At 43.2% G+C, this 23,845-nt stretch overlaps 3 protein-coding genes, 1 long non-coding RNA gene and 6 other non-coding genes across 13 annotated transcripts; 6 read left to right on the top strand and 4 right to left on the bottom strand.

Moving 5' to 3' along the window:
* Nucleotides 1-33: 33 nt before the first annotated feature.
* On the bottom strand, nucleotides 34-16,142 carry LOC6736559 (probable chitinase 10). Of its 2 annotated transcripts, XM_002083392.4 has the most exons (8): nucleotides 15,834-16,141; nucleotides 6,893-6,974; nucleotides 3,435-3,943; nucleotides 2,415-3,371; nucleotides 2,243-2,354; nucleotides 1,207-2,177; nucleotides 935-1,136; nucleotides 34-874 (listed from the first exon to the last, which is right to left on the bottom strand). In XM_002083392.4, exons 1-8 carry the CDS (start codon nucleotides 15,834-15,836, stop codon nucleotides 669-671), a joined length of 3,042 nt encoding a protein of 1,013 aa, XP_002083428.1. In that variant the 5' UTR covers nucleotides 15,837-16,141; the 3' UTR covers nucleotides 34-668. The 2 variants fall into 2 exon arrangements, with proteins under 2 accessions (XP_002083428.1, XP_039149439.1); XM_039293505.2 differs by having other exon boundaries at nucleotides 2,243-3,371; nucleotides 15,834-16,142.
* Nucleotides 4,517-5,333, top strand: LOC120284764. The gene is made up of 2 exons (XR_005543997.2): nucleotides 4,517-4,937; nucleotides 5,016-5,333. It is a non-coding gene; the product is annotated as an uncharacterized LOC120284764 (long non-coding RNA).
* On the top strand, nucleotides 4,828-4,899 carry Trnac-gca. Its single transcript has one exon. It is a non-coding gene; the product is annotated as a tRNA-Cys (tRNA).
* On the top strand, nucleotides 5,068-5,139 carry Trnac-gca. Its single transcript has one exon. It is a non-coding gene; the product is annotated as a tRNA-Cys (tRNA).
* On the top strand, nucleotides 5,570-5,641 carry Trnac-gca. The gene has a single exon. It is a non-coding gene; the product is annotated as a tRNA-Cys (tRNA).
* Nucleotides 5,864-5,936, top strand: Trnak-cuu. Its single transcript has one exon. It is a non-coding gene; the product is annotated as a tRNA-Lys (tRNA).
* Trnak-cuu lies at nucleotides 6,140-6,212 on the bottom strand. The gene has a single exon. It is a non-coding gene; the product is annotated as a tRNA-Lys (tRNA).
* Nucleotides 6,747-6,818, top strand: Trnac-gca. Its single transcript has one exon. It is a non-coding gene; the product is annotated as a tRNA-Cys (tRNA).
* Nucleotides 16,143-19,359: 3,217 nt separating the features above from the next.
* On the bottom strand, nucleotides 19,360-20,364 carry LOC27208228. Its single transcript, XM_016183834.3, has 2 exons — nucleotides 20,106-20,364; nucleotides 19,360-20,055 (listed from the first exon to the last, which is right to left on the bottom strand). Exons 1-2 carry the CDS (start codon nucleotides 20,354-20,356, stop codon nucleotides 19,500-19,502), a joined length of 807 nt encoding a protein of 268 aa, XP_016030145.1. The 5' UTR covers nucleotides 20,357-20,364; the 3' UTR covers nucleotides 19,360-19,499.
* LOC6736566 (prominin-like protein) lies at nucleotides 20,306-23,723 on the bottom strand. Of its 3 annotated transcripts, none has more exons than XM_016170331.3 (8): nucleotides 23,304-23,723; nucleotides 23,141-23,248; nucleotides 22,724-23,088; nucleotides 22,543-22,670; nucleotides 22,315-22,480; nucleotides 21,898-22,264; nucleotides 21,008-21,833; nucleotides 20,306-20,847 (listed from the first exon to the last, which is right to left on the bottom strand). In XM_016170331.3, the coding sequence occupies exons 1-8, from the start codon at nucleotides 23,720-23,722 to the stop codon at nucleotides 20,566-20,568; spliced, it is 2,661 nt and encodes an 886-aa protein (XP_016030146.1). In that variant the 5' UTR covers nucleotide 23,723; the 3' UTR covers nucleotides 20,306-20,565. The 3 variants fall into 3 exon arrangements, with proteins under 3 accessions (XP_016030146.1, XP_044778774.1, XP_044778773.1); XM_044922839.1 differs by having other exon boundaries at nucleotides 22,724-23,051; nucleotides 23,304-23,432; XM_044922838.1 differs by having other exon boundaries at nucleotides 22,724-23,051; nucleotides 23,141-23,428.
* Nucleotides 23,724-23,845: the final 122 nt, after the last annotated feature.

Genomic DNA, 23,845 nt, shown 5'->3' on the forward strand with positions numbered 1-23,845 from the left:
ATATGTAAAGGAACGTATTAAAACGACTGCTTGTATGTTTTTAACGTTTGTTTTTATTTTAACTACGTAATTACAACTCTATAATACAAATTTATTGTTAAAGTTGAAAATGTACAATTTTCTTGTGCCTGTTTGTATTATTCAGATTGGGAATGACATGGAAAGGAGCTGAGGCAAAAGCATCGGGAAGCTCTGTTTTGAAGGGTATAACTGTTTCGCTTGATTTTCAAATTCGTTCAAATTTCGATTGATAGTGACTTCTTAGGCCGATTTCTTGTTGGTTGGTCTCTTATGATTATCACAGTTTGCTATACGGAAGTTTCGGGCATCTTCCATATAAACCTTTTTGTTACGAGTCATACGGAAATGCGAAAGTTAGTGTGCGCCTCTCAGAAAGTTGTAGTTCAGGATTTTTGGGTTCATCATTCTCATCTTTGTTGTGGGTGCGAATTGGTAACTAAGACATAAAAACTACTTACAGCACTAGCTAGACCTATATTTAGTGTAAAAAAATTCAGCCGAAATTTAGCAAGTTGTCGAGTATTTTTCGTAGTTAGTTGGGGAATGGGGGCGGCGGCAGCAAAAGAGTTTCGTGGCAGTTTCGCATTACAACTAAATCTAGGGCATCGATTCCATAATATTAACAAGTCCATCCGGAGATGGAGGTCTTAGGCTGGCGCCTCCGTGGGCGTGTGGCATCCCTCGACGTTCTCGGGCCAGTCGCAGACGTTCTCCTGCGGATTGAAGACCAGGTTGGCGGGACAGGGCATGTGGTGTTTCCGCTCGCCCTCGCACATGTAGTAGTGGGTGCAGTCGGCCCAATCCTTGTGGTAGCTGATGTGTCCGTCCTCTTCGGCGCAGGTCACGTCATGAGCTGATCGAAATGGAGAGTATATATTCAAAGTTCCATGGCTCAGTCGCTCTAGTAACTTACGATCTTTGGTGGTGTAGGCTCCTCGTGGGCCATGGGATTCATAGGGACCATCGTATTCCAACTCCACCTTGTAGTCCTTCAGCTCGTCGTTTAAGGCAGTCAGAAGCGGGTACTTACCACTTCCGCAGCGACCGGAGAAGTCGTCCATATCGATGGACCACACCATGATGCCTCCGAAGCCCTGCTCCTTCAGCCATTCCGTCTGTTGATGAAGAACGAGTTTTGTAAGTAACGCGTTATTCCCGACTTATTGAGTAGTTGTCCTAACTCACCTTGGTCTTGAGAGAACGCTCATCATCAAAGCCAACCCACTGGTTGCCGCGGTAAGCGAAGGGCACCTGCTGCTCCGAGTCCCAAACGAGGGTGGTGTTGTCTGCCGCCAGGAAAGAGCAGACCTCGTAGTAGCTGAGAAAGCCGGCCTCGTTGGTGAACTTGCCCGCCTTGCCACCGCCGGACGAGGGGGATCCAATATCGAATTGGGTGTCATTGACCAGCTCGAAACTGCGCCCATAGGTGGGCATGCCGATAAGTAACTTTTCCTTGGGAGCACCCTGTTTCACCCACTCCCTCGCGCTGTAATCCACGGTCAGTTTCTTCTGGTACCCGGTAGCCGATTCCAAAGCAAATAGAGGCGAATTGTGTCCCACTGTGCGTTCCCACTGACCATGGAAGTCATAGGTCATCACGTTGATGAAGTCCAGGTACTTCGAGATCTCAGGAACGTCGTAGCCAGCGGCGATGGCCTCGAAGGAGGCGGGCACAGCGGCAGTGAGCAGTAGGCGTGGCAGTCCAGAGGACTTGGCCTCACCTTCAAAAGCCACTCGCAATTCCTTTAGCAGACTGACGTAGGCCACACGATCTTCGGCACCACGGGGATACTCCCAATCCACATCCAAGCCATTGAACTTATAGTCGCGCAGGAAGTCGATGGCCTCGTAAACAAACTGATTCATACGGAACACATTCGAGGTGAGCTCTTTAAAGGGAGTGGAACCAAAGGCCCATCCTCCGATGGCCAGAAGGATCTGCAGATCGGGATTATTGTCACGCAGGGCAATCACACTCTCATAATTCTCGGGATCATCATCGGTGGCCTCTGTTAGCTTGTAGTCCTGAAGAGTGGCGAAGGCATACACGATGTGGGTGCACAGCTTGGGATCGATGTTCTCTGGCTGGAATTTACCGGCTCCTGGTCGCTTGGCCGACCAGCTGGTCAGGTAACAGAACACCTGGGCAGGACGAGCTGAAGAAATTTGGGGATAAATTTATAGATAGAACTTTGCAGATCGGCATTTATATACTACTCACTGTTGGAGGCTACAGCATTTGCTCCAGACTTGATGCGCTGCTTCTTTTGGACCTGTGGCTTTCGCACCTTGTTGATAATCTCATCCACAGATATCTTAATGGGTTCTGGTTTCTGTAAGAAGCAACGTGAGTGATAAGAAACAGTTTGAACTGTCATAGCTGGTAAACCAACCTCTTCGATATCCTCAAATGTGGCCGCAACGGCGGTCCAGTTAACATCCTTGGCCTCCTTTCCTCGGGAAATGCCCAGGAGTTCCTCCCGCATAGCTCCGATCAGGGGATACTTGACATTGCCACCGCACACCTCTCCCTTGAAGTCGTCCATGTCGATGGTCCAGACCATGGCACCACCAAAGCCATTCGATTTGATCCAGTGCATCTTGTTCCTAATGGCGCGCTCATCATCGAAGCCAACCCACTGGTCTCCATCAACAAGATAGGGAACCTTCATCTCGTCATCCCAGACATAAACAGCGCCATTCAGCAGCATTTCACAGATCTCGTAGTAGGCCAAGAATCCACCCTCCTTGGTGTAGACACCTTCGCGTCCACCCCCTGATGCGGGGGCATTGGGACCATGCTTATCCGGATTGGCCAAGGTGAAGGAGCGTCCATAGGTCGGCATTCCAATGACCAGCTTCTCCTTGGGAGCGCCCATCTTAACCCACAAGCTGGCGGCATTGTCAACGGACAGTTGTTTGCGCCACTCGGAATCGGTAGAGGGAGCATAAAGTGGGGCATTGTGTCCAGTCTCGCGTTCCCACTTTCCGTGGAAATCGTATGCCATCAGATTGATGAAATCCAGATAACTGGCGATGGCAGGCACATCATATCCACCACGGATATTGTCGGGACCCACTGGCACGGCGGCGGAAAGCAGGAGACGGGGCTTCTTCAGTTCCTGGGCCTCAGCTTCAAAGGCTTCGCGCAGTTCCTTCAGCAGCAGAACAAAGTTCTTCTTGTCATCGGAACCCTTGGGGTATTCCCAATCCATATCCAGACCATCGAAGCCGCGCTTGCGCAGGAAAGGAATGGCCGAGTAGACAAAGGTCTGGCGGGTGTATCGGGTGGAGGACATGTCCTTGAATTTCTGGGTGCCAAAGGACCAACCTCCAAGAGCTAGAAGAATCTAGAATGGAAGTGGATGGGTTAGGTAAACTTTCGATTTTTTTTTGATTTTTATAACACAAACCTTTAGTTTTGGATTGGCCTTTTTGAGGGTCATCATACGTTCGTACAGTCCGGGGACATTATCCTTGGTCTCATCGTTGGACTCATAAGAACTCAGCTTGTTCTTCTTCAGCCATCCAAAAGCGAAGATAATGTGGGTGCAGAGATCGGCTGGAATGTCCTCCGGAACGAACTTGCCAATCTTGACACGGTACTGCGACCAGTTGGTATAGTAGCACACAATCTTCGGCGTTCCATCGTCCACCTTAGTCTTCTTGCCCTTTAGTGATGATCCACTGGCCACCAGAGCAGTTCCGCCAGCTGCTACGGCTGCTCCTCCAGCTGCAGCTGCTCCCAATTTCGCCTTGGAACGAAGGCGTGTACGACGAGCACTTGTGGTGGTGGCGGAGGTGATCTGGTCAATACGCTTCTCAGCCTCTGGAGCCTCAGTGGACTTCTTAGACTCGATGAGGTTGCTCCTCGAGGAGCTGACCGATGTTGTGGGACGTCGCAATCGTCGACGTGTCTTGGCTGGAGATTTATTAAATATGCAATATTAATCATATTCATATGATATTGTTAGGTGCTTAGTTTACTTCTTCTTACTTTGCAAGTTATTAAATTCCTCATACTTAATATGTAATAGGTTAAAAAAAAATCATATTCATTCCTATGCCAGTTGTAAGCCATTTATTGTTCAACAGCCTCCCATCTGAATGAGAGGTCCGCCCACATTTAACCCACCACGTGATCAAGTTGACCTTGCCCCAATTGCACAATTCGAGATGGAAGCGGCGGCTTCACTGAACAGGTACGGTAGCTGACACCTGTCATCCGAGTGAGCTCCCCATCAGCCGACAATGTGGCAATGGTAATGACGGGTTGCCGCAATCTCGATCTCAATCGCGATCGCAATGGCAATTGCGATGGATTGTCAACCACTTGCGATCGACGAGTGCCGATAATTTCAAATTAATGTCTCTTCAGCGTGAATCCATCGAAAGTCGTGACGTTGGGATTTACTTAATTCTGTCTTTATAATTAAGATATCGAACGTAGATTACTCTTGAGACTTTACAGATAAACATACATTTATAATTATAATTGGAATGTCTAAATTGAGACGCTGGCTGGTCGGACCCGGTTTCTGTTGTATTTGTCAGTTTAATTTCGCTAAATGAAGTGGTGTTGCTGCAGCAGAAATAACAATGCGAAATTATTGCTAAACCTGTTTAAATATTTCATTTAATTGCCGTATCTTTTGCATTTTTCCACTGCGCAAGCCCACACACAATACAACCATATTAAATATGGTTGAAAGAGGAGAGGTTGCTGCAGTACGAGGTACGCCTTCGCCTTCGGATATTATTAGCTAGCGAGGAATTAGTTGCCGCTTGGTCGCGCGAACTCCAACTGGGGATATAGCTCAGTGGTAGAGCATTCGACTGCAGATCGAGAGGTCCCCGGTTCAAACCCGGGTGTCCCCTTGGTAAACCTTTTTGCTGCTCCCCAGTTCAAATATAAAGTATATTTTTTTCTGATCAGTCCTTATCATTGGTTTTTCTATTCTTCTGCATCTTCCTAATGTTCTTATTTTAAGCAGTAACAAAAATAATTAGCTCATGGGGCCTTTGTTGGAGCTCGCAGCCACTCTTGGGGATATAGCTCAGTGGTAGAGCATTCGACTGCAGATCGAGAGGTCCCCGGTTCAAACCCGGGTGTCCCCTAGGTAAACTTTTTTCCCATCTGCCTAATATTATGGTCTAACTTTTGCTACATTTCAAATACAGTACTTATGATTTCTTTTATGTTTATGTTATTTTATGTAACTGAATTAATTGTGCCCTTTTTAATGTAACATCTTTTGACTCAAATTCTTCTTGCCTAAATACCTGTACTAAAATATATTTCTATTTGGCTATTATAACTTGTTTTTCTCAGCTCTGCTACAAGACCGAATGCTATTTTTCATGATATTTTAATGTCAGCAAACCAAATTACCTATTTTATTTTTAAGCTAAGGGTTGTATAATTGGAGCACATTTTTTTGCCCAGCGGAGGGTTAAATTCTTGGATGCTGCTATCGAACATGTTTGGTTGCAACCGCAATAACCACTCTTGCGCTAAGTTGTTACTTTAGTCATAATATGGCAACGTGGGGATATAGCTCAGTGGTAGAGCATTCGACTGCAGATCGAGAGGTCCCCGGTTCAAACCCGGGTGTCCCCTTGTTTTTTGCTGATTTTCTTATTTCTCATACACTTGTGTTGTTTCATAGGAAACTATATAGATAGTTTATATAGTTTTTAAAATTACCTTTTGGCTAAAAATATAACTATTTGACTTGAAATAATTGTAGTGCAATTTATAAAAATATAACTATTTAACTTGAAATAATTTTAGTGCGAGTTCTCGATTATTTTTATTGAGCTTAGACGCTCGCCTCACATAGCCCGGCTAGCTCAGTCGGTAGAGCATGAGACTCTTAATCTCAGGGTCGTGGGTTCGAGCCCCACGTTGGGCGATTTATTTTTTAGTTTTCTTATTGGATTTGTGATTGTTTAACACTTGTTAAAAAAGTATGTTAAATATTTTCATGTTCTTATAAATAAAAAGTTAAACAGCAACATATGAAATATGAAGGATTTATTTATTTACATTTATTATTAACATGGGCGAAATATATATATATTTTTAAAGGATAGAATAATTACCAAAAAAGCAATGCGCCCAACGTGGGGCTCGAACCCACGACCCTGAGATTAAGAGTCTCATGCTCTACCGACTGAGCTAGCCGGGCTGTGTGATTGAGGGCGACCAAATTGGTGGCACAATTTGAGGATCGAAAATTTTTAATTAATTTTTAAAGTAATGTGGGCATAATAATGACCTGTTTTATTAATGATACATTTATTTGCCAACAGTGCACCATTTTACAAATTAGGTTTTTGAACATAAAACTAGATAATTAACTGCAAGATGTTGGCTACCGATTTTTCAAGCCATTTGATTTCTTTTCCAATACGTTTTAATTATCTGCCTTAATTAAGATTTAATGTTGAGTTAATGGGTTTGGCTACCACGCCCTTCTGCCTTTCTCCTAATGAAGTTTTTGGGTTAAACAACAATTATTTATGTGTTATGTGATAGTGATGCAGATAAACGCAATCACAACAAAGCAGTAACAACAATAGAAATGAAAGAATAATTGCTTATCAATTTCCGGCTAGACCCGTAAGAAGAAACTAAAAATAGTATAAAGTTACGCCCACACATCAAGATATGGGGGCTGTTGTTTTGACTTGTTCGGTAAATTCCCGTTCTTTATATAAGAGGGGATATAGCTCAGTGGTAGAGCATTCGACTGCAGATCGAGAGGTCCCCGGTTCAAACCCGGGTGTCCCCTTGTTTTTGCTTTTTTTCTTTATACCTTCTTTATTACTTGTTCATGTTTAATTTCTTTTTTCATTTTTCACTTACTCTGTGCACTGTCTGCGGAGGGCGAGAGCAAGACAATCAGTAGGCATATCACAAATGCGATTCGCAGCAACCGCGGTGGAAACTGTGGAGGAGAAACAAAAACAAGGGCAATTAATCACGGGTTTATGCTTTGATGTACGATTAATAATCTGTGATTTATGTGGGGGGCACGTCGACTTTCAACAAATTACGTGGCACTTGTTGCCTCCCCAATTGGGCCAGAGAGAAGGTCGTCAGGTGACAGACAGAGGTCAGTCGGATGGCCCTTTGGCGCCCACCAGTCATAAGCGGACGAACACGTCTTGACATTGACCTACTTTTATCAGCAGACCGACCTGCTATGAGAAATAAACCATGCTCCCAAAGTTTCAGCCCGATTGCCCGGCCGACTAATTAACAATTAACCCGAAGCTCATAATTATTCAAAGACTGCCCATTGTTCAGATGAGACAGTTTGTCTCATAAAGCTGTTAAAACTTGTCTGACATCTTCAGCTGCACTTGGCAGACTTATTAGCCGTTTTGAAGAGTCTCTCGACTTTGAAAGTAAGTCCGACCTCCAACCGAAGCCATTCCCCATTCACAAAGGTTCACTGAAGTGATGGGAAAAAGGTGAATTCAGGCAAGGCACTTCATTTTCTGGGACACCTGATTACTTTATTTATTGGAATTTAGCTGAGAGGTGTTTTTTTTTTGACAGCTCAGATAATGCTGAAACAAAATATTTTGATTTGTGAATGGAAGAAGAGTTAACAGAATTATAAATTTAATGACTGTAAACATAACTGTGACCCTTCTGTAGGCTATGTTTATCTTTTTGCAAATATATTCGACTCTAACCGTAGGTAAACACATTTAACGCATTTCCATTTACGGGGTTCTTTAGGCCATTACCCATTGCCTGTTTAGGTATTCAGGGGACATCTCCATTAAGAACACCTTACACAACTCCGGGTTATGCAAATCGCCAGTGGGCCACAAACAGTTAGCCGTAATGGAGGTGGAGAAGTTGAGAAATGGAGAAATGGCCCGAATTGGCACAACCGTGAGTCGATTGCTAACGGTTGGGGCTTACAGTTAGAAAGCGGTGGATGTTCTGGCGAGCAATGCCCAAGGTCGTGTTACTAACTCGCCGAGAAGGTTGCCTTATTAATGAACATCCCCCGCCATTAGTCCGCCCATTAATCTCCTCGGATCTCCCGATCGAGATGGGACGCAGTTGAGCCGTAAAAGTGAAACTGGTTTCGGCTTATTTTCGGCTATTTATTTAAATTTTTTAGCAGTCCGCAAACGGTGCATAAATTATTTAGTCTTGAAGCAAAATAACCCAAAAGGTTCCTTATCGCGTGTGGCCAGTTAGTCAGTTAGTCAGTTGTGGGACCGAACTGGTCTGGACCAACTGGTTTGCCCTCGCTTTGGATCTTTGCATCTTTGGCGCTGGAACTCTGAAACTGGGCGCGGAAATAAACGGAATGACCGTAAAGAGAAACCTGGCCTCTCAAATGCCTTTCATTTTCCTTGTGCGAAAGCGAAAATCACCAGAACCGAAAGTCTCCCCGACCCGTCGAATTCAGCAAATCATCTTTCAATTGCATTCTTGCGTAAAATGTGTTGTATGTTTGGCTGGCATAACCATTTCGGGCGATTGTCCAAGTCGAATTGCAAACTTTTCTACAAATGTCCATTGTGTTTGGCTTGGTTGTGTGGCTGTGTGTCGGTAATATTAGCTGGTGTCCATGTTGACTAACGGCTCGCTGGAGCACAGCCAAGTCGCTGGAACTCGGCACTGGTCAAAACTGGGTGTTTTAGCCTCATAATGAGCAGCCTTAATTTCCAGATCAAATTTGCTTTGAATAACACAGAAACTTCAAGAGATTTCCTCGGTCTGCTTGAAAAAGGCTTGGAAAATTACCTAGGTTCGAGAATTTTCTCGGAGTTTCAACCTAAATGCTATATTTTGTGTTCTTCGAAAGAAACTTGTATAATCATAAATACCACTTTCGATTAGATATATGCAATTCATAAAGTTAAGTCTAATAATATAATTTCTGTGTAACCGGGACTTGCTTTTCTTTCTCGGCTTTAAAGAGCCGCCAAGTCTTCGGTTTCAGTTTTGGCCCCAAGTTTGTGCGTTTGAGTTTACCCGCAAGCCGCGCCAAGCTCTGTGTCTGCGGTTACGACAGCACCAAATAAAAGTCAATAAATAATAGAAAGAGAGAGGGGTGGACTGGTGGATGAGGGGGTGGTTTTAGGTAAAGACAAGCCAACTGCATTCCAGCAGCATGATTGGGTTTGTTCAATTGTCTTGCGCAAAAAAAGAAACACCATTTCCAAATGGAAAATCAGAGAAAATTGCATTTAACTATTAAGCTATGGATACGAGACTTTGAACACCCCGAGGTGTTAGGCTTTATTCGAATTTTATGCGCATTAAACAATAAATTTCAATGGAAAATGAAAATACTCATAAATTATTCTAATACTTATTCGTCTTGTAAAAGCAATATTATAGGTATGAGCAGACCTAACATTCAATTACTTCCAGGGTATCTAAAATATGATCTGTTCGGTGATTGTGGATTTCACTTGCACGAAAGCAAGAAAGCGCTGAAATAGCAATTTATTTGCGTAAATTTTGTGGCTTTTGTTGCCGTGTGCCGAATGCCCGTGTCCGCTCAATAACTTCAACGGGCGAGACAAATTGCGCAAATACTGCATTAATCATGCGCCACGGAGGCTGCAACATCTGCCGTTCGCGCTGCGGCGCGTCGCTTCGCGTTCGTCGCTTAAGTCTTTCGTTTGGGGCGATCGAAATGGAAATGAAAATGGAAATGGCAATGCAGTTGGCGCTCGTTTGAAGTGCGATTTATTTAAATGCGGTCTCGGCTTTCGACCATTTACCACTTTAGCGGCTGTCGAATCGATGTTGTCTGGCCGTTTGTTTGCGGCTCTGTCGCGCCTGCTGTATTTAATTAAATGTTGAACGCCTTTTTGCTTGACCGAAATTAAGCTCAAGGTGAGGCGCAACGCAGCGCAGCCAAAGCAGCGAAAATAACATCGAAAAATAAATAAGAGAAATATAAAAGTACAGTGAAAATTTAAGAAAACCAGCGACACGCGTCTTTCGACTGTGTGGGTATGCGCATTCATTGGGGGCTCTAACCACAAGTCATAACTGCTTGGGCAATATTTTGGCTTTGATTTTGCGGCAAACTATTTTGTTTTCTGGCCCGGTCTCAGACCAGTTGCATACGTCACACAATTAAGCCATGTCGTGAGCACCTGTCCTGACCAGACGACCTTGCGCAATCTGACCAAAAAGCTGCGCAAACGAGTCCAGAGAGAAAAACGGCTGCTTCGACGGCGATTGCAGATTAAGAGAGCCTGAGTCAGCGTACTTTAGTAATTAAGCCGAAACTGGTTCACGGATCGATTAGAATAATGGCTGAGCTTAAGCAATTTGCTGGGCCGGGCCGCTGGGCGAGAATATGCGACTCCAATTACCAATTGCGGGTAAAGGGTGGGCGGGCAACCATTTCTGGGTGCGGTGCTCAGCCAATCTTCTGGTCTGCCGGTTCTCCTGGTCGGGCAATTACTTCCTGTTGCAGCATAACCCTGAACCGGCCATTGACGTCTCGGAAAACGAGTTGAGGCAGCAGACTCCAACGGCTTTATGATAAGTGTGCTAAAATTTACAGACTTCTAGGGCTTCTTACACTGCGAAAATGTGCGAGGATATACGAGGAAAAGGAATGAATTCCATGGAATTTTAATGGCCAAAATACTATAAAGTCAGTTCTTTTAAAATAAAGCTGCCTTTCTGTCCAGTTGATGTTTATTAAGATGTTTAAATTACGCATTCTTGTTGATTAGGTATTTATTAGGTATTCTTAAATTCATGTTGTATCCTTATTGTAGATCGCGTCTTTTATGGTTTGGAATATTCTTATAAAAGTTTTACCCATGCCATCTTCAGATCAATCTATTCCCTTAAGAGCTTCATCTTTTAGGTGATTAAGCAACATGGCTGGGATTTTTTGACGCACCCACTGAGTTATGGAACTGCATTTTGGTTTGACTTTTTAATGTCCCGAACGTGAGGCAAATGAAATGCCAGCCAGCTGTTGGAGCCGTTGCTGCTGAGTCACTATCAGTAACAGAAAAAAGATAAAAAAGAAAAAACCTAAGCACAAACAGAAGTGGCAACAGAGCGAACGAGAACATATAACCATTATTCTTGCGGCTGCAATGCCAGATTTCAACAGTTGAGTGCGCACCACTTCCGTTCCAGTGCCGCCAGATCAAGCATTTCCTACACGCTGCGATCTTGTTCATAATGTCAATAAAATTTATGTCCGTTTGTTTGTTTGCCTTGCTTTTGGGCTTCTGGCCTCGTAAAGAATTTGCCATTTGTCAGTGTCGCATTAGAGCCAACTTCACTGGCTTTTTGTCAGCCTTCTGGCTTGGGTTTTTCACTGCTTACTCTGGCGAAACCGCAGCTAACGGCGTGGAAAATGCTCGACTTGGTGTCTCTCGAATGTTGGGTAAAAATCATATTTTCACTTGCACTTTCAGGGGGAGTGTTTGCAGCTTTTTCAGCTAACCCAGCGGCAATAAGGAACTGACTGTGCGGACATTATGTCATCGCCATCAGCAAGTGCAACATGAGGAGAAGCGCCAGCAGCCGCCTCCTTACGTAAGTCCACATGCGCTTTTATTAATAAACAAAGCGTCCCAAAGAGAGACAACCAGAAATCATAGGGAAACGAGCAGCGGTGAAATTTGTATTATTAGCAACTTAATACGAGGTTTGCATCTCCAGCGGCCAAAAGCAGGTGGCATTGTGCTCAACTTTAACCTTTTCGGTTAAGCAGCGAAGATGCGACTGCAAACCCGTTTGGCTTATTCAGTTTATAAACAAATATATTCAAATTAAAAGATGCCCGATTGCCTCGAGGCTGGGCCAGTTTGATGCCTCGATCAGTGTTTATGGCCTAGACCATAAAACGGTTTTGCTTTTAATTTAAGCCACTTTATTGCCTCGTCTGGCCGGATGACGGATGAATTTATTGCCAAATGGCACAGCGACGTCTTCGCTGGACGACAATAATAATTGCCTCGGCCAGCGGAAGGGCCACAAATTACAATTTTCGCCTAATTAGTTTCAATTATGAGTGACCAGGGTTGTGCAACCGATCGGCGCAGATCAGTCTATCGCCACCGATAGTGATTTGACATTTCGGTTATGTCGCTGTCCGATTTCGCCGTGGATATACGGCTGATAAATTTAGATACTCCGCCTTTATATAATGACAGTGGCGAACCAGTTTGCTTTGGCTTTTATTTCGGTTTGTCACCTCGCCGTCCGACAAATGATTGATACACACGCGTGTACCTCAGATCCCTAAGCATATGGATGTGGATTTGGCCCAAGCATAATTAACATTTGTTTGTCTGGGACTTTGGCTGCCGGTTTGGCATTGGGTGCGGGGTAATTAAGATGGATCTCGTAGCGCGCGGTTGGACAAACAAAGCTCGCTGCCTTTATGTCGCACTTCCTGCTAGACCCTAAAACTGAAACTTGCACTGGGTGCCGAGTTCGTTGCCTCAGTCGTTTGATTTGCCACCGTGCACGGAGAAAAAGTGAATCATTAACGATATATTATTAATAGGTACAAAGCGTTTATGTCATTTTGCAAGACCATACAAATTGAACTTGCTTGAGTACCAAGTTTGTTGCCTCAGTCTTTTGATTTGCCACTGCTCGCCGGATAAAACCGATAGTAATTTTCTTTTGTTCTGGAATGCGGAAGCCATAGCACGTTTTGTATCTCAAATTCGATTTATTACTGAGTAATGTTTGTTTTTTTCTTTGCTAAGTATATAAATCCTGTCGGTATAGTGTGCCAAATAGTTTCCATTCAACTGAGTTTATATTTTTTTCTGTGCAATGACTTGTTGAATTACTCTCACTCCTATCGCCGTCAGCTGGTTGACTGTTTGTCTATCTGTCTCACTGACTGACTGTCTCAACGAGGAGTTCAATAACCATTTGATGCGTTTCGATTTCAGCCAAACTGTGTACACAAATCAGCATAAAAGTGAGCGAGGCTGCAAACTCGATTTGCATCGCTTTAGCTGTTTTTCTCTATTTATATGTATAGTGAACAGAGTTTTTCATTCAGCCCACACTCCCCCGATGCAAAACCCAAACAAAACCCAGTTGCAGCTGGCTGTCAGGGCTGGGCAAAAAGTGATTGCCAAGAAGCCGACAGCCGAGAATCGAGAACGTCGTGTTGCCAGGCACTTTTGGCCACGCTTTAAGCCAAGATGTTATTGGCCGTAGTCGGAATGCTTGGCCTGGCCTGCAATTATGCCCCAGCTACTTGACGCTGTTTGAGCCATGAGTCGTGGCTGAGTTGTGAGTGCCTGGCATTTTCTGGCACATTATATTCACATTTCATAGAAATATCGCAGATTGCTTCATAGAAACTTAAGTTGCATTGTCTAGTCGAACAATAAAACATTTAAATGTCTTTCATTTATGTAAAGTCAAGCTTAAACTACTATTAAAATGATTTTATCGCTTCAAAAGTCACAGCTTCAGGGACGGCTAAAAAAAATGTCAGAACTTTGAAGGAGAATATCTCTTGGAAACATGAATTTGCTAATTTAATAAATAAATTCGTTTTTTTGGTAATAAAAATCAAAAGATAAACCATTCCTGAGTTTCTTAATTTAATAGTTGTTACCCAATTTCCCTACTTGCATCTTCTTCTATTTTCTACACCCCAATTTCGCGATCGGTTACAAAATCTGGCAACGCAGGACCCTCGTAATCATTACGTATACGCCCAGTCGTACCGCATTAGCAACTTCCGTCACAATAATAAAAAAATAATACGACAAGAGCGTAGAGAAAAATGCGTTGCTTGTTTTCTGTAAGGGAGAAAGTCTGTCGCTGTGCAATTATATTGTCTGCCCCCACCCTCCTTTTCCACTAAGCTCTGATTTTTTCTTTCGTTTCGTATTTACTTTTCTTTGGTGTTTTTCGAATGTAAACATGGGTAAGCTCGCCGTCTTGCCATTTCAATGGTTTGTTTTGCAAACAAAATTCTCTGCAAGTGTTTTCATTCAATTGTCAGCGCCGGCAGTGGCATTTCAAACGAAAGTGAGAGTTTCAGATACACTCGTAGATACATGAACAGATACAGATACGACGGGAGTTTGCAGATACATTTCCAACTTACTGCACATGTCAGTCACAGCTGTCAATAGCGCGTGTCAAGTCGGTGGGCGTGGCAACAAGAAAAGGGGCGGCACTAAAGAGAGTTATTAACTAACGCCAAAATGCCGCGAAAGTGCACAGAGGCAATGAAAACTTTGGCCCGGCTGGCAATTAACATTTTTGAGTTTCTTTCTTTAAAGCGATTTAGTTTTGACCTGCTCCACATTACATAAATGTTTTGGTAATTATAAAAAGGGAAACCCTTGATGAATATTGCCATAAATGATAATTATAATTAGGAAAAAAGCTCGAACTAGGCAGCTAAAATTGTCTTAAGAAGCTAGTTACTTTGGGAGACCGTTGGAAATTGGGAAACTTTTATTAGCACATAAAATGTATATTTTCAGTGCCATAACTAATGCAAAATCCTATCACGGAGACAATGAAAACTTGGGCAATTAGCATTTCTTATTGTTTTTCGTATTTCGTTTTCATTTTCGAAATGCTTAAATTTCGAACTGCTCCACATTATACGCTCGTTCACAGAAATATAATGGAGCTCGTATGTCCGATCGGTTGCATTGTGCGGCTAGCGAAAGACCATAAAATAAAATGTTTAATTTATAAAGCCAGCAGAGTTCGCATTTGATTTGGACTCTCCGATTGCCTTTTGCTTTTCCACTGTTTTCGAGACTCCGTTTCGAACCAAATTTTTGCAGTTTTCCTTTTTCGAGACCAGTTTTTTTATGTTTCTTTGCTTTGCCAACTATTTGCCAATCGACAGCGGCGAGTTATAGGTATTTTTTCTTTTTCTTTTTTCCTTTGCAAATATTAATTGTTGTAAAACAAAACTAGTTATTGTTTTTGCTATTGTTGTGCGCCTGTGCAACTTTTACTTGCTGCCTATGCCGCCGATTTTGCTGGCAAATTGAGGCGTGCCGCCTGCTGCGGCCATAATGGAAATCTTTCGGCTAGCTGGCTGGCTTTTCGTTTTTCGCTTTTCGCCTCAAACGGCCGAGGAAGTAAAAGCCGTTGCCAATTGGCCAATTGAAGACTGCGACTACGGACATTTTCCCCTTTTCCCCGGACGGGCTTTCAGCTACGAAAGCGAAACTGAAACCCCCAACAACTTCTAGCCCCCCACTTTACACTCTTTTTTTTGTTGTTTAGCCCCTCAGCGCTCATTTTATTCATTGTCTTTGACAAGTTCGCCTTCAACTTGGGTCGGTCAGTAGCGGTACAGAACCCGTTGTCGTTGTTGCTGTTGCTTTTTCTCACACTCAGCCATTCTGCGTTGAAGTCTTACACGGTAAAAGAATTTTGAACGATTTCCTAGCTGTGCGGAGAACGTGTTAGCTAGTTAAGTAAAGCAAACCTAACAATTAGCATAACAAGAATAACAATCAACTCAAAGAAAGACAAGTGTTTTCTAAAATATCTATGAATTGTCTACAATATTTCTTTGATTGTTTTATGTTTTTTATGCTGCATTGTCTTGCCTAAGATATGATTTTTCGCTGTGCATTCTTAGTTTACGTTCTCCAAGTGCCATGGAGTTTCTGCTGTTTAACATTCGTTTTTCCGTTGCGTCAACGGACTTTCAATATTCTTTGGCATGCTTTTTGTTCTGGCAACCCAAGGGGGTTGTGTTGGGGTCTGTCGTGGATATGATAATTTCCATAGCTCCATGCCTCTGACACACATTTGCACTCACCATTTTTAAAGCTCGACTCCGCGCCGCGTATCCACAAGCTACAAAATCGATTCTCCTTGAGCGGGCAGTCGTTATTAGATTGGATTGATCTGGACTCGATTCGGATTCGATTGGATTGCGTTTTTAGGTGTGTTGGGGCTTTCGAGACACTGCAAACTGTCGTGGCTAACCGCACATATTCTGCCACTAGTCACTAGTCACTTTCAAAAATCCTGGCCCCCAGAAAGGCGAAGTGGACCGCTTGTCGCTTCGAACTCGCACGTTGGACTGAAAAACTGAAACTGATTCGAGCGCTGCCGCCGCCAGCTGCCAAGACAAGGCGACGACAACAACGGCCACGGCAGCGACGTCAGCGTACACACTGGGAGAAAATAGTGTTGTTTTCACTCTTTGTAATACCCTTCAAAGGGTTGTGGTAGGAAGTAGTGCCTTCCAACTGAAAGGCCAAATTAAATTCTTTTTCTTAGATAAACTGTAGAACACTTTTATTTGCAGTAGTACAATTAATCCAAAACATAAATATAATCTAATATATACATAAATTTCCTAATACATTAAACGAGATTTTTGTAAAAGTTAGTGATATTTGCCTCAGTGCATTGAATATAGCAGCGGAGAGTATAGCTGAGCTTAGTTTGGCCCCCGGATTGAGCAGGGTTTCGGTTTTTGTTGCTTTGGTGTTTGGTGTTTTGTGTTTGACAACGGCCGAGCTTCAGTTTCAGGTCCGCCACGTACGACGCCATATACGCGCAGTCCAACAACAAAGCAATGGAGCAGCAGCAGCAGCGGCAGCGGCAGCATAAAAACAGTTTTCGGTTTGCAGCCCGCGCTGTGAGCTGCATGGAAAATTAAATTTGCTGCGTTGCCTTTGCTCGGCTCTTTCGTTCACCACTGTTAGTTGGCAACAGAGGGTTAACAGTGGATTTGGTGGACTAGACCATATCCGACGGCCATCGATTGCCTTTCAATTCGCGTTCAACCGAACCACATTCAACCGGTTTGATTTGGGTACTTGTAACGTCACTGAATCAATCCCAGATTCAGGCAATTTCAGTTTCTTTGCTAATTTATTTAAAAGCTGCTTCATTTATTGTGCCATTTTATTACAGAAAATTGCGTATTATAAAGACTACTGGAATTTGTAACTATTTAGAAAGTAAAATAAAGTATAAGTATGCATATGCTCATATACATAGTTCTGCTCACATAGAAATATAAACTGGCATTAAAATCTGTCTACTATTTTCCCTACACTTTGAGTAATATCTCTTAGGTATAAACTAATTTAAAGAGGATTAAGGCGCTTTGAAATCGTTATTTATTTGAAAAATTAATGTCAAAAGTATTGAAATATTGAAATTGAAAAATAGGCTAGCACCGTTTGTTCGATAACTAAGCCGTGTAAAACTAGTTGACTCCCCCACCCACCCACTGGGGGCGGTTGGTAGCCACCATTTGTTATCCGATTGGAATTTTGTAAACAAACATGTTTGATTAGCATAAAGACAAACGGCCAGAGCCGTCAGCCAAATGTCTCCGACCTGATCCTCATCCCCATCTCCATTTCCATCTCCATCTGAGACTGCGTTAAATGCAAATTCGAAATATGATTTACAAAATACGCTGCGCATAACACTTGGCTGACGTTTCACACGATAGAAAGCAGGAGGCAGCCGAGGTTAATTAGCATATGGGTTTCTGTGAAGGGGTTTCATAAGCGGACCCCGTCCAATTTCAACTCCAATCCCTGACCTGGCCACACCCCCTTCCTCCGATCAACGAGCCAGCGTCGACAAATTGCGCTCCAATGAAAGCGAAAGTCCCCACATTGGAGTCGGTTTTTTTCCAATGTTCTGGTCTTACAGTTCCTGAAGATCTTTTGATCGGCTGAATTGTCTTCTCACGCTTTGCATGCCATAAATTTCACCGCCTTTCACTGTAAATCATTTGGCCGACTTAATTGCGTGCATTTTTATGCCCATTCCATTGCGTGCCATTTGCCATTTGATGTTTGCAGCGGCTTTTGCTTTTTGCAATTCTGTGTGCCAGTTTTCCTCAAGAAAACTCTTCCATACGATGCTCTGTTTCGCAAGGGGGCCAGGTTTCACATCGGATGCACAAAAGTACATAAAACCGAAAGCCAAAAAGCGAGAGCCAGGAAGAAGGAATCTATTCGAATGGCAAATACCTATTATCTATGCGGTTCAGGTGGGACCTTTTCGACGAGTGCATTGGCATGGCTTTCGAATTCGTTATACCGATTGAATATCAAATCGAACGACTTAACCTTCACTCCAGCAAGTTCGTGCCTTAAGTCTTTTGTTTTCGTAAACACAAGCACAAACACAGTCGTACAAACTGAAAGTGAAATTTCGTTGTAGGTAATTTCGTTGGCTGCCTTTATGATTTTGGTAATTGTTGAAAAAGAAAGGCACTCACAATCGCATCACATCGCTGATAAGAAACGTGATTTAATTTTTAGCTACAAATTATGAAAAACATATGCCGTCCACCAGCGGCTTTTCACTTTTCAATGGCCTTGCCTGGGGGGCCTTGTCTCGTTTATTTTTATTTTGTTCACTCTTAGTTACCATCAGATCGACTGGAATCGCACCATCGGGGTGCCCTGGTCATCATCTCACTCGGCTGCGGAAGAACAAAAACTCGTCTGGGAGTCGGCCGCTCATTTTGCGTTGTAATTTTCGAGGGTGATCTGCCCTTTCCGAAGCAGGTTATTTCCGTCCTTCGAAGATGGTTGCATATTATTCGGTTGGTTATTATTTTAAATGATTTTTTTCAAGTGTTGGCAAAAGGAAAGTTTAAAGTGTTTAATTCGCTTTAAACAAAATGAATTCAAGGTGATTTCAAAATGATTTGCTGTCAAGTTATTTATAGAACTAATCTCTTAATGGATTACTTCCATTAATAGGAAATAAGCAAGAATTATCTCAAAGAGTAAATTTCATTTCTTGCTGTACCCCAATAAAGTGTGTAGTCCCCAGACTTCTGCTTAATACCCCAATAACTTAGTTTGGAATAGAGATTCCACGAATACCTAAATTTTAATCCATTTGGGTTTGTGATCACCCAAAAGGCCCAACCCAATCCTACTTCTCTGAGTCTTTATGATGTGCAGAGCATCCGAGTTTCAGTGCTCCAAATAGCACCTTGTTTTTTCCCGTGCTCTTTGGCTTTTCCTTCCTGCTATTGTGGCCCAGACAATGATGGAGCTGCACTTGGATGCTTGGCTGGTGGAGGAGGAGCTCGAAGTGGAGCTGAACCGGGAGTGACGATAGCGATCTGCTTTCGCTGCCCCTTAATCAGCCAGTCATCGGCGAACGAGCAAGCTCACCGTAGTTGGGCTTATTTGCCTTTTGTTTGTTTTACTTTTGTTTTGGTGTTTATATTATTTTTGTCGGTTGCCGCCAAAAGATTGATGAGAGAACAAGGTTTGTCGTTTAAGTCTTTTGTCGGCCACCGCTTTGGAACTATGATGCCGGATGTGTTCTAATAAAGCTACCGCAAATTCAAGGCCTTAATGGGCCGGGCCAACAAGGTTGACCTCAGCACGCTTTTAATCGTAACAAAATATAATCGCACAGTTTCACACTGAATAGGGCGCTGATTTCTTGATAGATGAGCTCTCGAAGTTGAGCAGATTTTGGTTTAATAGACATAGAAGGAGCTGTTACCAATGCACGAGGAATTAGATAAGGAAGCGCTGCTTGGGGAAGTCGTTATTTTCTTCCGACTGGCGTGTGTTTTCCATCTCTTCCGAATAGAGTTTATGCCCAGATGCTTAAGGATACCTGATAAAAGTTTGGAGCGTTGCTTTTGGTTCCCTCTTCTGGGGGATTCAGTTGGAGTCAGTGATTCCGACGGCGTTAAGGGCTCAACAAGAGGGGGGACAAAGATGGGCGTTTGTGGCGGGAGAGGCAAAGGAGCATTCTGCAAGCCACCTAGCACCATTTTCAAATTCTCCCTGAGGTCTTTGTAGTTGTCGTCCTCATCAAAGGGATTCTCTTGACTGAGATGGGGATTTTGATACCATAATACCAGGCTCGAAGAAGATGGAGTCTCGGTGGCTTTATGTCGACGAAGACGCGGCGGTGGCTTGGGAGCTAGTGGAGGTGAAGGAGCTTGGCGCTTGACAGGTCTGTACCCTTGGCTGTCCACCACCAAACGCTCGGCACTGCTAGAAACACTGCAGTGTAGTCGCCATCTGGGAAGGATTCACTAAGATCGTTACTTCTTTAAAAACTAGAAACTCACCCCACCACAATCAATATAGCATTATAAACTGGCAACGCTAACAATCCGAGTATCAATAGCCTCACCAGCGGACACGAGGGTTGTTGGAGCTGCATAAGCCAGTCAATGGAGCAGCATCCAATGGACCCATCCACCGATTCCCGACTTTCGTTAAGCATACTTAAGGTGGTCATATCATCTGTCCAGGACAATGCATTAGGCAGGATGTTGGGCATGGGGCAACCAAACGACTTCCAGCATAGCCACTTCATTATTTATTTCGATTTCTATTGCTACATTTAAAACTAGTAACACTATGTGTCTAGAAAACGTATAAAAAGAATGACTTTGGATTCTAAGATGTGGTGTTCCTAACTTGATACATAAATTTTCCAATTGAAAACTAAACTTGATACATATATTTTTCGAGTGAAAATTCTACAGAAATAATGAACTATTGTCAAATTTAGCAATAGGGAAATCACTCCCTCTTGCGCTTTACTTGGTCCACATAGTAGTCTTCCATGCCCTCCAGATAGTCCACATTGGTCTCCGCTGAAACGGGGAGGTACCTGTAGCATTGGCATTGTGGCATACCCAAGGGCAGTATACCAGGAGCCACAAAGTTGCCTTCTCCATAGGAAACTATTGTAACCTCCGAATAATGTTTTAAGGAATTCAAACGACTTCTTAAAAAGTGGGTGCAGCAGATGGTGGGCAGGAGAAGCGAGGAAAACAGTAAGAGCCAAAACCAAATAGCATTCTATGGGATGAAAATAAAAAAAATACATTTTCATGAGTTTCTTTGATTACTTATACTATACTAAAATAAATATTGATTCACCATTAGGTTTATGCAAACTTGTTTGATTATTTGCTCAATTAAAAGTGTACGGCAATCGGGGAATCACCTCTTTACTTACCATTGGCTTAGCAATCCGATTGCAGAGGTCGGCGTACTCAACCATGGCTTCATCATCCTCTCGGGTGAGGGGTTCACAGCTCTCCATGTCCTCTTTGGTCGGCTCCTCGACCACCCGAACGTAATCATCCAGCCCGGCTTTCACTAATTTACTGATATTACGGGCCACCTCGTCGGCTTCCTTTTTGGAATCTCGCCGCAATAAGCCATCACCTTGCTTAATCTTGTCCAGCAGATGATGGAGGTACTTGACAAAGCTACCGTAGCCGCCTGATAAGAGCCCATCCATTTGCTTTAGTCGCTTTATCAGTCGCTTGACAATCGCTGCCAAAGGTACACCCAAGTGTTTTTGATATGCTCGCAGATGTATCGCCTGGTTTTTCATAGTGACTCCCGGTTCCACCTTGTTTGCCAGGCTTTCCAGTTTTTTGCTCAACTCGTCCAAAGAACCTGGATTGGGTTCTGGAACTAATTGGGGGCAAATATATTTTGTATAGTCCTTTATGTCATATTTAGACAGGTTTCCGCTCAATAACTTTTTGGCAGCATCCTCTGCATCGGGATGAATTTCTTTTAGTCCGCCGGGCAACGAAGTGTTCTCCATTTTCTCAAGGGACTTAAGAACGTCGATCATCACATCATCGCGAAAGCCATATGGATCATAGATCTCCTTGATACCCAGTACATTGTACAAACTTTCGTTGCGCACACAGCTCTGCAGAATTTCTGAGGTTCTTACCATGGGCATGGATCGAAAGGTGGTTACGTTTTCTGGGAGAAACCTATTGAGATTAATAGATTTGTTGTCTACCGGCTGTGGGGATTTCCTATTAATAATAATGAACTTTAGTTTGAAATCGCACAAATGTTTTGCGAAATGGTAAAGCACACCTAGAGCAAAAGGCTTGATACATCAAAGCGCCGTGAACCAGGTAGAAGAGCATCAGGATAACTCCCACGGAAAACAGGATGAAAAGAGCAACCAAGACGGCACAGAGAAGCCAACTGGCTACTTTTGGACTGAACAAAGCAATCAGAAGACCAAAGAGCAGAAGAAGAGGCACCAGCATTAATAACACAATTAAGCCCAACGTAGTTCCGAACCACGAGGATCCGAGCTTTCTTCGCAAGTCAGCTGCTGGAGTAGATCTAGATCTAGGATTGGGCTTAACCACCACCGGCTTGTCCTTCTTCATCTCCTCAACCACTTGTCGCAAGACTTTCAAGGATGCTTCGTACCTCTCTTTCAACTTCTTAGCTAAGGAGGTTATCATGCCTTAAGTAATCTTCGAAGATGCTTAACCTTACCTCCTTTGTTCAGGTCCTTATTGATGGAGTCTAATATGTCACTCATGCGATCTTTTATTGCCCTAGAGATCCGTCGCAATTGATCAACTGCTTGTAGTGGGTAGTCTATAAACTTGCTGTCTTGTACTTCCTGAACAGATTCAAGAAGTGGTTCAAATTCGGGTAACTTAAGGGTGGTATAAACCGGTAATAGTTTTTCTTTTGACATGAACAAACTGATCCTCTTACACTATCGTAATGCAAACACCCCATGTCCAGCATCATGATCTCATTCGCACGGTAGAAATCTTGGCACTCCTTTTGCGTGCATTCCGAGGTTAGAATCACCATGAGATCGCGTTTGACCCCACGTAACGCTAATGAGGATTGTCTGTTAAATCATCAGTTATGGAAGGAATAAAATCCTCACCATCCCGGAACTGAGCGGCCAAACGGCGGGCATCGAGCAACTTATTCTTGATCCTTAGCATAACTGGCTTGATCCTTCGCATGTTACGCAGTACCTCGATCAGCCTTTCAATGGATTGAGCATGAACTTCCAGCTCCCTATTGGGATATTTAATACTGGGTTCTTGGTTGAGAGCACTCTTGATCCTTTTTACTTTCTGATCGTAGTTGATGACATAAAGATGACGCAGACGTTCGGATGTTTTTTGAAATATGTAGTCCGCATTTGATTGGCTGGAGTTACTGGGATAACAACCGGACGCTTTAAGGTTCTTCAAGTTAATATTCAGCTGAGTGGCCGCCAATATGGCAAGAATGAGAAACAAACTAAGAATAAATCCATAATCGCACTATGGTAAAACATATCCTATATACTCACAGCATCAACAATGCCAAAATGGCCAATAGAATGCCACAGCAGTAGCGGCATCCTCTACTCGACCTTTGATTCTTCTGGTAGCTGGCACTGCAGCAGGCATAGAGTAGCCTAATGGGAATCAGTTCGCTGAATATAATCTCTCCAAATATCAAGCAGCTCTCACCCAAGGATGGGTATCAGCAGAAAGAGAAGAACCAGTAGAAGGACTAATATCTTCAGGCCTTTCTGGGATGCCAAATACGCCTCCCAGTCGTCTTCCTGTACCTTGGATCCAATGTCATTCCCATCTTTGGATATATATCCTTTAGGAACTTCCTTGTCGTCTGAGATCACGAATCCAGTAAAACCATGGGATAAATAAGTGATTGGACACACAGAATCCGCATCCCCATCGTTCTGATTGTCTTTCGATCTGCTTTCTGGTTCTGCATACCTAGTTTGAGGGCTTAACCTCCGAAACCTGACCAATGATCCATGGTCGATCAACTTGGAAGTGGAATGGAGGGTTTGATTGGTCTGGGATTTAACGACATGGAGCCGAAAGGCTATGATCCAAATCCACATAGTAACTTTTAGTTCCATTCTTTTCAAATATATTATTTATATATAGGATTGATTATGAAATTCAAGATTGCTTTGGTAAGAATAAGGTGAACTGTTGATCCGACCAAGTACAATCCTTCCAAGAACAATTATTTTTGCTAC

The sequence above is a fragment of the Drosophila simulans genome, chromosome 3L (assembly GCF_016746395.2).
Source record: "Drosophila simulans strain w501 chromosome 3L, Prin_Dsim_3.1, whole genome shotgun sequence".
Classification (NCBI taxonomy): domain Eukaryota; kingdom Metazoa; phylum Arthropoda; class Insecta; order Diptera; family Drosophilidae; genus Drosophila; species Drosophila simulans.